Below are 18,592 nucleotides of genomic sequence, written 5' to 3'. Positions count from 1 at the left end.
ATAAATGAATAAAGCTAACAAAGTAGAAACAAAGCAATGTGACTAAAATTAGCCAATCCAATGAAAGAATTAAGGAACAGAACAATAAAAAAAAAAAACTTACTAGTCGAAGACATTTTGATCTCTCTCTCTCTCTCTCTCAGTTAAGAAAAATTGCTCTCTCTGAGTTTGAAATGTGTTCTACGTTTATATAGAGCAATTTTGAAGGGTCTGTTAGCGTGTTTCATACTTTCATGCAGTGCTTATAGTCTTCTCTTCTATGCGGTGTTTGTAGTCTTGTAGACTTCAACTAATTGTCACATTTCCTTTTTAATCTAGGATATTTTTTTTAAGAGTAATTCTTGTATCACACCAAAATACACAATTTTGGCAACAACTTGTTCATGTGGCAAGTTGTGGTTGGTGGAGGGGTGTCCCCACATGGATCCACCATCACTCCCCACCAACCACAACTTGCCATATGGGCAAATTGTGGTCAAAGTTGTGCATTTTGTTGTAACACCAGAAATTTTCTTTTTTTTTATGGTACAGGACATGAGAGATTTTTTTTTTGATGGGAAGGACATGATAGAATTTAATCTTCTTCTTCTCTTTTATTTATTTATTATTATTTTTAACTAAGATAAACAACAGGACTTGATGGGTTGGAATTAGGTATTAGGAGTATTGCTTTATATTTTCGATTATGTATGTGTGTGTACCCAAATAGGCTTTAATCAAGATGGGCCGATATTTGGACTCACAACTTATTTATATGGTGGGCTTAAAAGTTTCCTACTATGGGTGGTTCTTTGCCGGGCGACCCAATGGTACCCCTTAGTTTTGTTGAACTCTCCTCTCTCTTTAGGTTGCTCTCCTCCCCACTGATACTATCGCCCTTTTTTTGTTCTATTTTCTCCCTTCACTTGCCAACCCCCACTTCTCACTCTATTCTCCTATTTATAGCCTCAGACAAGTTGAGGTGTTATGATTGCATTTAGATCTTACTAGTGCAAATGGTGGTCCAATTCCATCGTCTCTAAGTGGATGTTTTGTTGGGAATGGTGGTAATTGCATTGGAATTGGTTCCACTTTCAAAAGACTGTTTGGCAATGATGTTCCCTAAGGCAATACCAGGCAGCTGAGAATGCACGACGTTCTCAGCATGCACTCTTCTCGATTAAGGTGTAATGTGATCTGCATGAGCTCATCTCTGAAACGTTTAGAGGGGGAGACGAGCCTGTTTTGGTATTTGGACTCTAATTGGGCCCGAAGATGTGTTCTGATCGAGGTTAAAGGCCCAATGGCCTGAGATTGTGTGTTGGGCCATGGGGCCATGGCCCGAAGTTCAATGGGCCCAAGCTCGTACCCCGTACAGTATGTTTAGGGGCAGATCTAGGATTTCAAGCTAGAAGGCCTGAAGTATAAGAAAAAAAAAGGTATCCATATAGTATTAACAGACTGTCTCAAAAAAAGAAAAAATAAGGCTTTTAGTCCTCATTTGGGTTTTATAGAAAATTAAAGTTTTGAGTCGGTTTGTGTCTCCAACTAGGTCTAGCCTTTTTCTGCATTTTCAATAAAAAAAAAAAAAAAAAGACTATCAAGTATCAACCAAAGTAAATACATAAAATCGTTGTTTCTTAATACATTAAGATACAATTATCTACCACCAACGACAAAAAAAAACGCAAAATAATATTGTTTCTTAAGAGCATAAGCTATTGCAAAAAAATTTATTTCACAAATAAAAAATTAATTTTGCTAATTTAATATTGCATTTGAAATGTGTTTTTGGTAGTTGGTGTTCTAAATACTAAATATTTAACATTTAAAATACTTAATACTAGTACTTTAATACTGGGCTGTAACCACTCAAGGAAAAGCACTAGCAACATCTGTGCTATACCTCAAAAGGACTAGTCACAATTGAGGCTCCTTGCAATTGTTAATAAAGCCCAGTTCAACCCAGTAAATACCCGATGTGAGACTCATCACACACCGACACACATCACACAATCAATCAAATTGGGGCATCACATGGGCTGACTAGGATTTTTTATTTGCAAATTTTATTTTTGTTAAGTTTTTGAGTTGAGTAGTTGCTAGTTGGGTTAGGTTAATTTAAGAGGGGTCTAAGTTTTTGGAGGAGGGAGGCGCAACTCTAGCAAAAAAAAAAAAATATATATATATATATATATATAATCAATATAAAAAAAATTCTTTTTTTTTTCTTTGGGTGGGGGGCCTGAATTTTTTTCTTCTATTTTTCTTTGCGCCTGGGGCCCCCTGGGTCCGTCACTGTGTATGTTTGCCAGGATTTGTATATATCTTGTAAAATTTAAGTACCCATCATATTACATGATAGATATATCCAATATATGTGATAATCTATTAGAAGTCTATGCCTTCTCGCATTGTGACTTCTAAACTAATATGTCAATTTTTCAAGAAAAAAAACAAGATCCAAAATAGATAAACATAATGACACTCCCTTTGAGGTTTGACACTCTCATTGACAGTTTGCATATATGAACAAAATGATCTTTTAGTTCCTACTTGTCTCTTTAATAACATAGTGGGGATTTCTAGTTCAAAATGTTCGTGAGCTTGAATTCTTTTTAGGTTAGATGTGAAGCTTAATGAAAGGTAATCAAAATTTTAAAGACAAAATAACTTTGCTATTGTTATTATTCATTTACATAAATTTTTAGCTGTACATTACTTGTAAAACTGCTTGAAAATAATCCACCAGCTGCCAACTACTTCCTATGAACATTAGAACATCCATTTTAGGGCCAAATCAAATGCACCACATTTTACCAGGAGGAAAAAAAACTTGACAATTTGTGTGCATTTTAACTCAAAAAAAATACTAAAAAACACAAAAATTTCAAAATTTAGATGAAATACTTGAGTACACACTCTGGTTGGCATACTTCTCAGTTTCTCCTAATGGGGTGATTGTGGAATACACACTCTAGTCTTCTATGTAGGATAGGATCTATTCCTTGGCTTGCTTATCTTCACTACAGTCTTTCTCTAAATTCTCCACAATTTGCTTGAGAATGTTCTCTTCTTCTGCTTCAAGTTCATGCATACATTGTTCAAAGGCAGCTACCAATTCTGGATTGAAGATGTAGTCCTCACTGCTTTCATCTACACTCCTTCGAATTGGCAAAGCATAGCTACCAAACTTTGGGGTGACATAGGACCCAGGAGAGTATACTTGACCCCCAGCATGAAGCCATTCCCTAAGACTTGAAATTGTTGGGAATTCAATGGAAGGGGGAATTCTCAGTGATTCTAGCCCCTTGGCCATGGCCTTTCTTTTAAATCCTTTCTCAATGTTGTTTCCAACTTGAGCAGCACGAGGAATTGGTGTCACTTGTTGGTTTTCTTGATCTGAACTTGAGCTGTGGTTGTTAGGACTTGGCGTTACCTCCTTTGTTTCTGTTTCCTTAAGCATAGTGTCCTCCTGTACTAAAGCATTACCATGTAAGCATGATTGCTTTGTTTCCTGCAAACCAGTCTCTTTATCCTTGGCATGATGAGAGATATTTGACGAAGATTCGGAGCCAAGGAGATGATCCTTGGTTCCTGAACTGTAATCCTTGCCATCAAACCCTCTTTGCAGCACACTAGACGATATCTTTTCTAACATTGAGTCATATTCCTCAACTGTGTGGAAACTCCTATTGCGTATCCTACACTTGTGACTCCAATAAGGTTTATCTGCTCTAATCCCATCAGAAATCTCGAGGGCAAACGAGGATAGCTCATGCTCTTCAAACCAATGACAACTTTTAGACCGCCTAGTAAGATGAGCATCAATGGATCCCACTTGTTCTGGTGTTGGTTGTGCTTGTTTTACCTCTCCTTGATCTAGACTTGCCATCAACTTCGATGTGTTAATCTCAGAATTAACAGGTTCAATAGCTGCCTTGGGGCATGTGTTTGAATTGAAATCCCAAGACTGGAGTGTGTTGATTACCATGTTATCAGTGCAAACAAGAGCAAGGCTATGGTCACTCCCATTACCGGACACGATTAGTTTGTCCAGCACAGAAATGTCATTGGATGTCCTGTGCAAGTTCTGGCTTTTCCCCTCATGAAAACTGATTGATCTGGAAATGAATTTCGAAGATATGCATCCCATCTTAAAAGGCTGAACCCTGGAAAGAGATGGGCATCAGAAAAATGCAGAAAAAGAAGGATTCAGTGCTTAGGCATACTTAAAAATGTGGAAAACAGGAAACATATATATCACACTTTTAAATTCACAGACATGATTCATATAGTAAATTTCCTAAGGTACCTGGAATATAGACTTTCCTGTTTGGGGAACCAATTTTTTTAGTGTCAATGGATATGCACAATGGAAGGTGAAGATGACCGAAGCTATTACTATGAATTCTATGGACATGGGTAATGTTCACTATGGTGGAAGATTGCACTTAAAACATCATTTTTGTTTTCGTGGAACAGAATAATTGATAAGTTCAAAAGACTTAAGGTATGTAATGGGAATCAAAGATGACCATATATACTAATCATGTAAAAAGAAAAGAATGAACTCCAGAAACAGAACAACTAGAAAGCTTCAAGAAATAAGCAAAAGACCGTTTTCCACTTGTCTTTGATTCTCAACAGTAGTTTCTTAGAATTGCTGTTCTTCTGTTAGATTTAAAAGTGGCAGCGTATTCCATAAGACAAATGGAATGGAAGCTATGCGAATAGTTAATTTTAGTGTTTAAACTTTGGTTCTGTCTATGAGTTGGGATTTGGGAGACACGCACACCAAAAAGAGGTTTGGCTTCTTCTTGTCTAATTAGGCCTGGCTCAGTGCTCGATGCTGCTGGAACCTCCACCTACATCCCAGATTTTAAGGATCCTGTATATATCTGTGTGTGTGTATATATATATATATAAATATATATATCTATCTTATTATATTAAGTAGTGTAATGTTGCACCGAGTAAGTTAATTCTAACCCATATACAATGTGGCCTAGAGGGAAAAGTGTGAAAACAGAAAAATAATAGTGACACAATAATTGAAGTTAAAATTTCCCAAAGATGACCCACATACCTGTTAAATTAGATGGAAAACTATCATAACTATGTTGTCACCAAATTTGCTAAAATTCCAAAATATGAAATTGTCTGCGTTATTAAAGCTCAACTTGTTGTAGCTAAATTTTTTCTTGCTTACCTCCAACTTCTGCTCCAACTCGTCTCAAAATTTCTTTCTTCTGCAAAGTTTGGCCAACTCTATTTTGATGTGAAACATATATATATATGTTGAGAATTCTGACTCCTTCATGTATCACTGAATATATTTCAGGACCTGTGGGTATTAGTGTAAGCTGACTTTAAAAGAAAAATGGAGACAGTCTCAAATGGCCTCTAGCTTCGAGATTCTGAGGTTGGAGATGCAGGTTAGTCAAAGGAGGCTATAGCAGATTATTGAATTATTTTTTGAAAGATATCTAACCCCAGAAAGGATTCAAAGTTCAAAACTTTAAAATCGCTCATCTAAAACCCAATTGACTAATTAAATAATACTTATATATGTTAAGGTTATCTTCACATGCTACCCATGAGTTTTTTGTCCCATCTTCAATACAAAAATGGGGAAAAGTAAAAGTCACAGCTGTATCCATCCAAGTAAATGATTGGTCCCTGCATGCAGAATTTCATTAGCTACAGAATTCAAATGAAACTGTTAAATACGCCTTGGACTTGGATTTTCTAAAGTATATATTTTCATGTCTGAAAAGTCAATGTGTGCGTGCCTGCACTCCTTGGCCAAGAAGAAAATGTTGCAATTGATCAAATTTTATTATTCATCACCAATTGAACCACGCTATAAATACTTGCTCTTAATTCTAGTGAAGTTAAATGGGAAATCTTAATTTTAAAAATTGAAGCAAAGACCAATTGTGCAAGCATGTAGAGAATGACAAGATCCTCTAGGCTAGGCAGTCTCAAAAGATGCTTGAAGAATTCGTCTTTCTTCTTTCAGGCTTGCCTTAAACTAAATATAGTAATTAGATTATAATTAGATCTATCCACAGGCCATAATATGATGACTAGCTCCTTTTTCATTCAAATCATATATTATAAATTTAACCCTTGTTACTCACTCTTTACCTTTCTACAATTTTTTTCGATTCAAATAGTGAACAGACTAAACCTGTAGATTGAAATTTTTATGTGTTTTGGAATTCATTGTCTGTTGTAGCAGTGTTCAAAGACCGTTTAAAATTTTCCATCTGCATTGCAAAATATAGTTTGCAAATGAGAAACAGAAATTTCAGATTGTAAGAGAAAGTGCATTGAAATTCAAATTCAAAAGACCATTCAATTATCTTTCACATGTGACAGAGTAATATGCAAGCCATACATGCAAGCCAAGCTTTCATTAGCCAACAATTTAGACTTAATGGTACAAATAATTCTTCTCTCCTCATATGTATGCAGAAACATCTTATGTCCATAGAGTCATCAAACAAAGTCACTACTAAATACTAATCAATGGCAGCCACCAGCAGCAAAACCAATTCTGGAATTGGACACATCATAGGCTACACTAAAAGTCTGCTGTTGATGATTTCCAATAATGGCAATTTGGTTAGTTGTGCTCTCACTGCTTGCAAAAGCCAGGCATGTAATACCCTTAACACCATCTATGAGTACATTGGGAGTTTTAAGTGTGAGATTAGCTGCCCCTTGAAAAATCATTTGAATTTCAGGCACCACAGGCATGTTGTGCAGACTCCCCTTGAAACAAGCATCAAGTATGGAATAAGCTGGGGCTTGTGCATATCTTTTGGACATGACATTCACAAAGGCTTTTCTCAGTGCTGTATACACAGACTCAGGCAGGCGTGTTATAATAGTTCCAGTATCCATGACTGTAGGGACTCTGTAGCTGGCAGGACTCACTTCCAGCCGCCTACCTGCCACAGTTATAGCAGTTAACCTCAGGAAGTATAAGTTGGGGGTGGCAGAATCCGAAAGCATGGGGGTGAACTTGTAGGCTGTACTAAAATTAGGCACGGCCAAAGACAAGTTTCCAATGGACAAGAAACCTCCTCTTCCTGGAGAAACTGTAGGGAGGCAGTAAGAGAAGGCAAAGCCATATTTGGGGGACAGCTGGGACAACATGGAGAGCTGGTGCCGAGCAAGGCCTACAATACCATCACTTGTGCCAAACATACCTAGGTTTCTCTTTCCACACCCGTATACAAAACCAGGCAGCGTCTGAAATGGGGCTAAGGTCAGTAAATCTTGGCTTAAATAGCCTTGTGATTGAGAATTATCGCCATAGCTTGCTGTGTACTCACAAGCATTAGAAGATTTAGCATCACATAAGGGATTGTTAAATGTGGCATCCTTGACTGAAGAGCATTGGGAAGTGTGACATGACAAGGTTTTGTATGTCTTGGATTTGGAGGGATCAAAAAGAGGGTCTACTTGTGTGTGACAGGAAATACAAGGTCGGCACTGGAGCCAACAGAAGGAGCTGCCAGTGTCCAAAATCATGGTATAATATTTGGTGGGGGTGCCAAGGCCTATCTTCATATAGTAATTGCCTGAGCCAATGGATAAAGCTGGATTCAATGGGATGCTAATGGATTTTAATTTTGTTGGTACTCCTGCTTTCTTTGAGGCTACTAAGGAAGAGGAGGAGGACTTGTTTACTAGTCTGGAATGGAGAGCCTTGACACGTTCTTCATTGCGTAAGAGTACATCAGAGAAGAATATAGGAGTTTTATGTTTGGATGTGAGGTTGTGAGAGGTAGCTGGTCCATGAGCATGATATATGTCAAGGCGAATGCTAGACTGCTTGTGCAGCAACAGATGAGTTTCTGCAAAATTTTATTAATGAAATTTATATGTTATTCATACCACCAAAAAAAAAAAAAACATATAGAAGTTGATTTATGCATGCAATTATGCCCAGAGAGAGAGAAAATTACTTAGAAGCAGACCTTCTTGATAAGGTTGTTACTACATTTTAAACAATGAATAACGTTTCTTTGGTAGCATTTATAAAGACAGAAAGATCCCTTCTGTTGTAGGAACTGCTTAACATAACAGAGAATTGCATACATGCCTTGAAGTTCAGCAAGTGAAGATGTTGTTGCTAACAGATAATACAAAACTGGAAACCAAATTGTCCCCATAATATATACCTCAGGCACACTGTATAAATTTAATGGAGCAGTTCTCTCCTTTTTGAGAAGTTCACACCAGAAATGCAAAAACTTGGTCTAACATTGCCCTGTGGCATGATAACTTATAAAGGAGAGGGGGACTTTTTGGGAGGCTTGTAAATTATAACTTAGATAACGGCCTTCTATAAGTTGGGAGATAAATGAAACAAGTTAGATTAAGGTTACAAATTCACATGGTATTGAATGTGATCAGTAGATTTTAATAACATAATAAATGAATGCTCTTTTTTTTGTTAAGTAGTGATTACACGTTCTCCTTGATTTACTTTATAAAGAATGTTATAAAAACTAAAATTAATACAAATCTCAATCCCACTTTTCAATTACAATTACTAATTAATGTGCAATATTTATCATACTCAACACAATTTCAAGTTGATAAGAGAGAGCAATTAAGCCATGGAATTATCACAACTCAATTGATGTTATATCCCATTGACATCACTTTTTTTTTTTTTTGATGAGCCATTGACATCACTTTGTTAGTAATAAAATTTTTCACAAACCTTTGATTTAGTAAACATTAAGTTTTACCACCACACACCTTTGGTGCGATGGTCACTCCAGAAGTATAAATACTTGTGGGGTGTGGGTGGCAAAGGCTGGGGTTCAAGTCTCTAGAAGGGAGCTTCACACACATATATACATAGATTAGGCTAGAGTAGAATTTTATCTTGTATTAAAAAAAAAAAAACATTAAGTTTCACATTATTGGGGAAAAAAAAATGTTTCACAAGGTTCTATCATTGATTCAAATTTTATTGTCCAGCACTCATAACTTACCCTCATAGAGTTGTGATCAAAGTTTAAAAAATGGTATGTCATTAGAATTATTCTTAAATCATGCTAAATCCTACATCATTTACAGTACAAAGGAAAGGTAGAATAAGATTAGAAGTGCACATTAAATAAGTAAATTCCAAGGGACGGTCTAATGATTTCTTGAGCATTAAAGATTTTTCACTATGCTATTAGACCTCAATATTCAATAACACCCTAATTGAATATCAATTGCTGTGTTTGGTACTTAAAAAAAAATGCGGAGCTAGGAATTTGTTATTGGAGGCTGAATAAAAAAATGATCTATATATACTACAAAAGAAAATAGTTATTAAAATTTAAAATTTGTGTAAATATTAAAAGAAAGATTTAATAGTTTTAAGATATGTTTAGACAACAAACATTTTAGGCACTAGATAGGCACAAAATCAACAGTAATAATACATAAATAACCTTATACTTAATATTATAAAAATTATATGCCTTTAAAATATAATATTTAATTGAGATTTAGGATTTTATAAATTTAGCTAGTTGACCCTTTCGTATGTGTAAGATTTTTATTTAAAAAAAAAAATTATAGATACAAGAGATTTGTTTTTCTTTTAAATATATATATATATATATATATATATATATATATATATATATATACACACATACACATATATTACTTTAGAGTAGGTAGGAGAGTGATGCTGTAACACAAGTGGATATGAAACCGTGGCAATGAGCTACCGAGAAGTTTGGTCTAAAACTGTATTCATTGGCCTGCCTGCAGTAAAGGATGTTGCAGTCAAGGTCATAATTCCAATTTTGTAGCATGAAGTCCACTTAATTATATTATCAATTGATTTAATTGAAACCCACAAGTTCAATTACTTTTAATTTTATCTTTTGCTGCCTTGTCTGCTCTTCATTTTTATTTATTTATTTAAAAAAAGCAGCTCTTCATTCAAACAATGAGACTATATTTATATAACCCGAAAAAAATGAACTTATTGGATAAAAGTCTAAAAAAAATGTGTCTAAAATGTAGAATGGTCCAAGAGGCAAGAGATCTGATTCTCAAAGATCCATACTCCATAGTCTTTGAATTTTAACAATATCACAGTAGATGGGTGAAAGTGAAATGTAACATCTTTAGAGTGCGGTGCATGAGTGCTCTCTGTACACCACTCTCCTAGTTTTAGTTTTTCATTTGGTTTCTTGTCGTTAGTTTTAGTATTTTTCAATAGTATTGATACTTGTATCCAACATGTTTCTGATCTAGTCCAAATTGTTGACTTAGTTTTCTAACCTTTGTCAACTCATCTTTGCTAAATCTCAAACGAGTTTTTTATTTTCCTGTTAAGACCCCAATTGGTTTTTGGTGTAGGTGGGGGTTTAAACTCCTAGATCTCTTACTCGACGATAAGTTTACAACAGACTTTACTAATTGAGTTAATTAGATTTCGTAGCCAATTCTAAATCTTAATACATTGGGACAACTGATAAAACAAAAACAAACAAACAAACTTTCAAGGTAGCCATTTCAGATTTCCTTTTAACCTTCAAATGAATAGGGCTCTAACTACAATATTCAGTTGGCTTGTAGTTTAAAGCGGCAGAATTCAAAATTATGTTTTTTTTTCTTTTTTTGATCCAACGAATTTAAAATTATGCTAACACTAATCAATTGTGAGGTCATTATTTGCAGATAAGACAAAGGTATTAAACTTTTGCACATCTAAAAGGGGCACAATAACCCAAAGTGAAGATGTTAAATATCAAGTCACACGAGTGCTTGAGGAAACAAATAGTATTTGAGGTTGCAATTTCGTAATATATAGTAGCAGCAGGCAAATTCATATGCCCGATGAATCAGTTCTAACAGGCTATTTTTGCTTTTCCTTTTTGGGAGGGCCAAGGCATGCATTAAAAAAAACTAGAGCACGGCTAACACTGATATGACATTAGTGAAAACATGTTGCATATGCATGCTCCTTGTTATTACTGTAATGGCAAAAATGTGTCGGCAGCGAGTTCGCTTTTTATTTATCTATTTATTTATTTTTATTTTTTATAGGCTACCTTGTTTTTCAAAAAGTGACCCCTCAAATAATTTATGAGAAAGGTGATAAGCATGGAATTTTAGAACCAATTGCAACTTTACCTACAACTGATACAATACAACACACCTCTAATACTACTTGGAGTCAGTCAACCCTGAAGTCTTCCCTAAATTCAAAATTTTGAAAGATACAAACAAGAATAAGCAAAAAGACCAATTCCACTTATTCTTTCAATTGAAAGTTTTTGATTCATCAATCCTTCTAAACAGTAATAATAAAAAAAAAAAAAAATGGGAGTGACATAGGTAAGAAATCAATTCATCATCTGTGATATCTGAGCATCCCCTAATTCCCAATCAACAGATTCATCTTAAAAACTAATATTATATATTATAATTAATAATCAAAATTAGAAATAATAAAAAACTCTGTTGTGTAACTTCATTCAAAAAATTAAATTGAATCGCTTTAAAATTGGAAAATCATTTCTATTTTTATTTTGATCTTTTTTTTATTATTGTATCGAATACATTGTGTATTTTCGAACAAAGAATGACCTTATATTATACTAGAATCTCCCTTTTTTTACTTTAACTTTACTTTATTACTTTCCCTTTTCTTTTTTACTTTAATTTGATTTGACTTTGTACGTACAGGTTTAGATTTTGGAGATTATCTTATATAGATCTCTAAAACCTTAATAGTACATTTAAACATCAATTTTGTCAAAAAGGTGTCTTTGTGTTTGTATAAAAATGAAGAACATGAGAGTAAAGTTGTGAGAGAAATATACACAGGTTTTTTTAACGTGGAAACCTCTATATTGGGAGAGGGAGAAAACGACAAGCACAAGCTAGTCGAATATTCCACTATTTGCACAAAATGGTTACAATGGAGGTATTGTGTTACAATGGAGAAAAAGAGAAGAAAAACAGTGAAGATAAGAGAGATCTATCTTCTTGTGTTTATCTTCTTGTCATTGAGTCCTTTATCATTCTTTAATAATGATAGAAATGGGTAAAGTGTCACTTTCCTAATGGGTAAAGTGTCACATTCCCATTGGAAAATAACACAGTAGAGTCTTGACAAAATGGGACCACATGCATTTGGTACTTCTTTGACAAATGTGCACTTGTACTACACACAATAATAATGCTTCCTCAACAAGTTGGCCTTCTACTGTAATATCCCCAAAACCTGTAGCATGCAATTGTGATGGTCCATGACTGATCTTGCTATCACTTTCATCCACTACCTTGGACACGTGGACTGCAACTAATGGCTACATGCTTGCTATGCCTTGGACACATGGTGATGGTGGATTGGCTCATTATAAAGCAAGTCCAATATGCCCCACTTTTGGGGTTGGTAACCGTATAGACTTTAATTTGATTTGACCTCATTAGATTCAGTAGTAGGTTCATTCTCATAATATCTCTAATGAGAAGAAAAAGAGTTTCGCATGATCTAATCGTGCGAAACTTATACATTTTTTCTTTACATATCTTAAATTAGAGAGCCCCCCGCCCTTTTATAATTATAATTCGATCAAGAACAACCTTTTGATTCTAATACAACATACTTTGACATAAATTGAAGGTACCATAGTTGGTGCTATCTGCCAACTGATACAGGAGGCATAAATAAAGTCTTACTAGTTGTTAATTTGGTGATTGAATCCAACTCAGTTTTATTAATTGGACCACCCTGCTGAAGTCCTCTCCCACCGGATACTTCTGACAGTGTTACGTATTGGGTTGCTAGGAGAAGACACACAACACATAATTTCCAAGGCTTGATTTCCAATCTCTATTGACAACTTTGAATTTTGATTTTTCCTATTGAAAACATACCTGTTCCTGCTCTTCCAAATACTCAACAGGGCAAAAGGAAAAATAATTCTCCATGGGGGTTTCCCTTGAATGTACATAGTTACATACCCACTCAACAATCAATTTCATAATGAGTACAGGCCAAAGCTTGAATTCTCATTGTCATCCTTAATTCATACATGTCATACCACACACAAAACACGTACATGCCAAAGCTTCATATACGCTGGAGAATTCAATGAGCTCCCCAGTCTGAGTCATGTATTACTAGAAGTTATTGTCTAAGACAATTGATGAAGTTATATGACAGCAACTTCCATGCAATCCATGCCTCAGGTTTTTCGATTTTAGGCTTCAACCCTCCCTCCTAACCAAACCATAGATACACCCTCCCTTCACCCCTCACTTTCGATGGAGTCAGTCAACAGTGTCTCTTAAAATGTTTGGGTTCTAACTTCTAACCTCTCTAAAACAACCTTTCAAACAAGAAGAGATCAACCAGGTACCTCATAACCTTGAAAAGGAGATGTGAATTGTGGATGAATGATGTCAATCACTTTACCAGGTACAGCATACTACAAGAAAAATTCATAATTCACAAACATACAAGGCACAGATCTGGAGAAGCACACTTTTATGAGCTGGAGTTATTACAATAGGCAATAAACAACTTCATCACCGCCGAAAAGCATTGCCTTCACGTGCTTCAGACCTGCCCTGTGAATAATGTGTTCGGCGACGGACACTCTCCTCAATAGTTAAGCTTCCACCTTTCTCAGCACCATAGACACTTCTCTGAGTGGCATCCAAGAAATTCTTGCCACGAGTTTTGCTATCCTGGGTAGCTTCTCGCACATCATCCTCCTCAGCCTTTTTCAAACGTTTCCATCTTTGCTCTTCATGCAACTCAGCATCCACTTGCATCTCTCGTAACCTAGCAGCCCGCTCCTCTTCTGAAAGTTTAGAAGCAACATTGCGGCGCTTAGAGTGTGACTCCTGCCCATGGTAACGGCTTGCTTCACGAACTTTTCTGCTTTCCCTTTCCTTTTCTACATCATGATCTGCCCGACCTTTTGAAGAAAATGTTTCCCGTTCTGACATGCTATGATTTCCCTTCACACAATCTTGACCATTATTTTTTGCAGTATTCCGGCTAGACAGGCCCCTGGGTGACTGCTCTCTATACTTAGAGCTCTTGTAGTGATCCTTCCTGTGTTGGCTTTCCATTTTACTAGATTCATCTTCTGAACTTGAATGCTCATCATAGTTTGAAATCTTGTGTCTATGAGTCTTCCTTTTCTCCCCTTCAGCAGTGACATCTTCTGAATCTGACTGTTGTCTGGATGATGAATGCTTTTGATACTTTGAACTACTATGACGGTGTTTCTTCCGGGATTCCTTTTTATCATGATCTTTCTTCTTGGGCACCTTTTCTACGACCTAAGAAATAATAAAAATAATCAATTAATTAAGCACTGAGGCATGATCAGCAGCTTTAATTTAAAAAAAGATAAACTCAAGCATAACATTTATTTATCGCATTTTTTTTCAAAGAATTTAGACATTGCAACTCATGCATATTCCAATGGAAAATTTTCCACATCATTTCAGTCGATTTTTTTTTCTTTGGGCAACTCATAATTTATGCTATAAATTAAAGAAGGAACTCCATAAACTGAATTCACCAAGTTGATCAATGGACAGTGGAATTGCATGAATACCCTTGATGATACTAAAAGAGTCAAATATTTAAACACCAGTACTATTGTAACTTTAAAAAAGCATGGGGCCACTCAAGCAACAGAATTTATTTATGAGTAAAATCATTTCATTAAAGATCGCAAAAAGTGGCACAACCCAAGTATAGAGCATGTGTATAAAGGACACCCAACAAAGAAAAAAGAGAAGGAAAAGAAAGAAAAAAAAAATACAGATTTAATCTTGAAAATTCAAATCATCAATAAAAGATAAAATATCAGAGGATGTATATGCACTGCCCCCAAGTGCATAAGGACCACGAAAACAGAAACTTCAGGCTAATTTTAAAAAGATAACACTGATAATTTATGACTATGACTACTTATCAAAGTAATAATATTAATTTATGACAATAACTAAAAGATAAGACTAACTTGGAACACTTTATCGTCTTAATTCACAAATTTTATTAATTTACATTGGAAACCACACAATCAATTTTTTTTTTTGAAAACTTATGACAGATACCACAAGATCGCACTAACTCCAGCCAACCACCAATTGTGTTGATCTCTCAATTGTTTTGTGCAGGCACAGTTGAATATTCAGAATGCTTTTTCATGGCCAATTAGATTAAAGAGTGTACACGTTTCAGCCGCCATGATCCTGCTAAACCTAATTATATTTGCTTCACCCTCCACCTTACTTTACAAGGGGAGGAGGTGCCAGTTGAGGAGAGGTAGGTTTAATAGCAGTACTTGCAGCAACTTTGTTGAATGTATTGTGCAAAGAAGGGAGGATTTTGACATAGGACTTTGTTTACGTGTGGTTGTAGTGGGCTTAGGTTAGGAAGATTTGTGTTATTGTACTAAAACAAGGAGGAGTTGATCAATATGAGTGTTTGCCTTATTAGTTATTACTTTCTCTCTCTGATATGATGTCACTGTTCAAGTGTTCATGTGCATTGCTCACACGCATTGTTCAAACATAGTGGACAAATTCAGTTTCCATTTCTTATATTGTATCAATCCGAATCCAAATCTTCTCTCTTACCTATAAATCACTACTCATTCTTGAACCCTAACCTTTCTTTTAAAATGTTCTAAACCCAAGATCCACAAATACCCCTAAACCTTAACCTACCCCAAGTACATGTATAGTGTATACAAATTCTATAATTTTCCCAATGCCAATTCGGTATCAAAGCCAAAAATTCTACCACAAGTTCTTTTCTGATATTTCTTCTGCCAACCACTCAACAAAATTTCTCATTCAATATAATAGTTGCTAACGCAGAATTAGATTCCAAGTTTAAGGTTTTTCCTCAAGATTATAAAGGAACAAAAAAGGCTATGAATGAGAAGGTGAATTCAATGAAAGCGAAGCTCGTAAAATTATCCACTATAAAGAAACTTTGAATAGCCCGTCAGCCATTGTTATCGGCAAAATTGCTGCTGAAACAGTCATTTATCAGCCCATATGTGCCCTTCAAGCTCAATACCTTTTCTCCCATAAATTCCTACAGACCAAGAACTAGTCAGGTACCCCCACAGCAAAAACAATCTAATATTGGGTTCATGCACCAAGGTGCTGTCTTTATGGAAGGAAATCAGCCTAATCATCCACCATTAAATGGATCTTAAAAAAAGCCTACATTGGTTGATGCAGATAGAGGTGTTAAACTAGAAGTTAAGAGTTTTTTTAAAGAGGAAGCAATTTGGAGGTGCTACTCGATTGGTTGCATAGTTTGAAAAGTATTTTAGGATGGTACAGCTGAAGTGAAGAGTGAATTTTTTTTTTCACAGCAAAACTCAAAGGGATAGCTAAAATTTGGCGGGAAAAATTATCAACAAAATCCTTATGTAGTCATTAGATTAGATCTTGGGAGGGCATGAGAATTGCTATGACTTGTAACTTTGCACCACCTAATTGCAAGCAACAAGCTCACTTGCAATACACAGTTGTTGCAAAGGAGCTATTTTATTGAAGAGTACACCAAAAATTCTACAGCTAGGCCATGAGATTGCGATTACCATGAAAGGAAGATGTAATGCATTCCATGTAATGCCAAGAATTGAATCCTAATACATTTTGGGTTTGGCAGCAAGTAGACTTTATGCCATGGTCGATGCAATTCAAGTTGCATACCAAATAAAAGAACAGTCTAAAAAGAAATCCTTAATTCAATTCAAGAAAAACTTAATACTTCAAATCAAGAATCCAATCAATGAAATCCCATTTACGAATTATTTCATCAAAAACGAAATTTTGTTGCATCTAGGAATGTGTCTATGAATAGGTTGGCCACGAGTTAGATCTCTAGTACAAATTCTCCTATTGCTAATGCTTCAACAATTCTTATTGGTTTAAATTCTTGGATCAACAAGCACATTTTGTTTTCATATGGATTGTAACACCGCCTTCTAAACTCTCATTCGAATGGAACCTAGATGGCTACACCCCTTAATCATCATCAACAGGGTGGTTGTAGTCAGTTTCATTGTTTGGCCCCCTAGATCAATCGAATCAATGCTCTAATACCACCTGACATGGCACAATAACTAATAATGTGGAGAGGATTAGTACATGCCTAAACCATGCAACACTGTGCACATCCACAAGGAATAGATTTGGTATCCACCACATAAGAAATAGAGAAAAGCCAAACTTTTTATTGATAATGAACTTACGAAGATTTAGATAACGAATCCTATATAATGACTCTATTTGACTAAAATACTCCTAAAACTACTCAAAACAAGAAAATAAAATCCAATTCTAGAAAATTCCAATGATCTAAATCAAATATAATGTAGTCCTATTACCAAAACAAAGCCTTATTACCAAAACTTTGGTTTGCCAACTCAAACTCTCTGTGACATCCCTCGTTCACAAGTCTTTTGTTTTTAGTAAGTTATACACATAACATAAGAAAGGCAATGCTAAACTCATACTATATGTTATAGTATTGGTTAGGCGTTTTAAGAGCTTTTACAAGAGTGGTTTTTAAAACTCAAAACTCTGTTTGGCAATCACAACTCCCCATAGCTTTAAACTCAAAGCAGCTAATACAAATGCACCCATAGTTGACATTAATTAAAAATAAATAAAAAAATTTGATGAAGAAGAAGAACATACGGATTTGCGAATCATGGCCATCTGGACAGGGTTGTTCTTGATGCGAGCAAGGGCTTCTTGCTCGCGCTGCCGAATCATAAGCAAAGGATCCGAATGGAGTTTCCTCCAAGCGTCATTCGCAGACTGAGGCTTGTCTTCGAACAAAGCTCCAGGCACAGCCGACGATGAAGCTGCCGCCGCCGCCGCCGCCGCCTCGGTAGCCTTGCCAGTATCGGCAGTTTTCGCTTCAAGCGCTTTAAATCCTCCTCCATCGGAACTGCTTCCCTTCCCTACAGCCAATCCCGAATCGTACAGAAAATCCAATCTCTCCTGCTTACTGTATAGAATTGTTAGTATCAGAAAAAAAAAAACTCAAAATTCAAACCCTAACCCTAGCAAATATAGAAAAATGATGGGGACACGTACGGAACGAGACCGGCTTGCTCTTGAAGGAGACGAAACTCGTGGCGCTCCCTTTCCTCCTGGATCTGTTTGCGGAGTTCTTCCAATTTCTTATCTTCTGCGTCGCGCTTCTGCTCCGCTTTCCACACGTTCTCTATGTTCCGAAGAGAACCCGTGTGCCATCCCTTCTTGTTCAAGAACTTCAGTGCCATTATTCTTCTTCTATTTCGATCAAACAACAACAACAACAACAACGATTGAATCCTTTTCTGCTCTTCTTCAATAATCGAGTTCTGATGAATTTCTATATTCCTATTCTAGCAGCCGCCATGGTCACTGCTAGTCTAGCCCAGCCAGCCCAGCCCAGCCCATCATATTGTCGCTATTGGGCCCATTAATTACAAAAAGGCCAGAATGATAATTATATATTATATTAAATCTTTTACAACGCCTAAGTTGTCCATCGGCTTATATAGTCTGTTGGTAT

At 35.8% G+C, this 18,592-nt stretch overlaps 3 protein-coding genes across 3 annotated transcripts; all 3 read right to left on the bottom strand.

Annotated features, from left to right (window-relative positions):
* Positions 1-2,815: 2,815 nt before the first annotated feature.
* Positions 2,816-5,476, bottom strand: LOC142634092 (uncharacterized). The gene is made up of 2 exons (XM_075808369.1): positions 5,192-5,476; positions 2,816-4,151 (listed from the first exon to the last, which is right to left on the bottom strand). The coding sequence occupies exon 2, from the start codon at positions 4,133-4,135 to the stop codon at positions 2,981-2,983; it is 1,155 nt and encodes a 384-aa protein (XP_075664484.1). The 5' UTR covers positions 4,136-4,151; positions 5,192-5,476; the 3' UTR covers positions 2,816-2,980.
* Positions 5,477-6,513: 1,037 nt separating this feature from the next.
* LOC142634431 (aspartyl protease family protein At5g10770-like) lies at positions 6,514-8,171 on the bottom strand. Its single transcript, XM_075808721.1, has 2 exons — positions 8,102-8,171; positions 6,514-7,853 (listed from the first exon to the last, which is right to left on the bottom strand). The coding sequence occupies exons 1-2, from the start codon at positions 8,169-8,171 to the stop codon at positions 6,514-6,516; spliced, it is 1,410 nt and encodes a 469-aa protein (XP_075664836.1).
* Positions 8,172-13,391: 5,220 nt separating this feature from the next.
* Positions 13,392-18,431, bottom strand: LOC142636484 (uncharacterized). Its single transcript, XM_075810721.1, has 3 exons — positions 18,130-18,431; positions 17,725-18,040; positions 13,392-14,328 (listed from the first exon to the last, which is right to left on the bottom strand). Exons 1-3 carry the CDS (start codon positions 18,315-18,317, stop codon positions 13,564-13,566), a joined length of 1,269 nt encoding a protein of 422 aa, XP_075666836.1. The 5' UTR covers positions 18,318-18,431; the 3' UTR covers positions 13,392-13,563.
* Between the last annotated feature and the right edge of the window lie 161 nt (positions 18,432-18,592).

Source organism: Castanea sativa, chromosome 5 (genome assembly GCF_040712315.1).
Source record: "Castanea sativa cultivar Marrone di Chiusa Pesio chromosome 5, ASM4071231v1".
In the NCBI taxonomy this organism is placed as follows: domain Eukaryota; kingdom Viridiplantae; phylum Streptophyta; class Magnoliopsida; order Fagales; family Fagaceae; genus Castanea; species Castanea sativa.
The sequence above is the reverse complement of the archived record's forward strand: the minus strand, read 5'-3'. Positions and strand labels throughout refer to the sequence as shown.

Excerpts from the sequence above, each read along its gene's own strand:
- LOC142634092 (XM_075808369.1), bottom strand. The coding sequence starts at position 4,135 with ATGGGATGCATATCTTCGAAATTCATTTCCAGATCAATCAGTTTTCAT.
- LOC142634431 (XM_075808721.1), bottom strand. The coding sequence starts at position 8,171 with ATGGGGACAATTTGGTTTCCAGTTTTGTATTATCTGTTAGCAACAACA. Across the intron at positions 7,854-8,101 it reads TTCACTTGCTGAACTTCAAG|AAACTCATCTGTTGCTGCAC; the intron begins GCATGTATGCAA and ends AAAATTTTGCAG.
- LOC142636484 (XM_075810721.1), bottom strand. The coding sequence starts at position 18,317 with ATGGCACTGAAGTTCTTGAACAAGAAGGGATGGCACACGGGTTCTCTT. Across the intron at positions 18,041-18,129 it reads GAGCAAGCCGGTCTCGTTCC|TAAGCAGGAGAGATTGGATT; the intron begins GTACGTGTCCCC and ends AATTCTATACAG. Across the intron at positions 14,329-17,724 it reads TGGCCATGATTCGCAAATCC|GTCGTAGAAAAGGTGCCCAA; the intron begins GTATGTTCTTCT and ends ATTATTTCTTAG.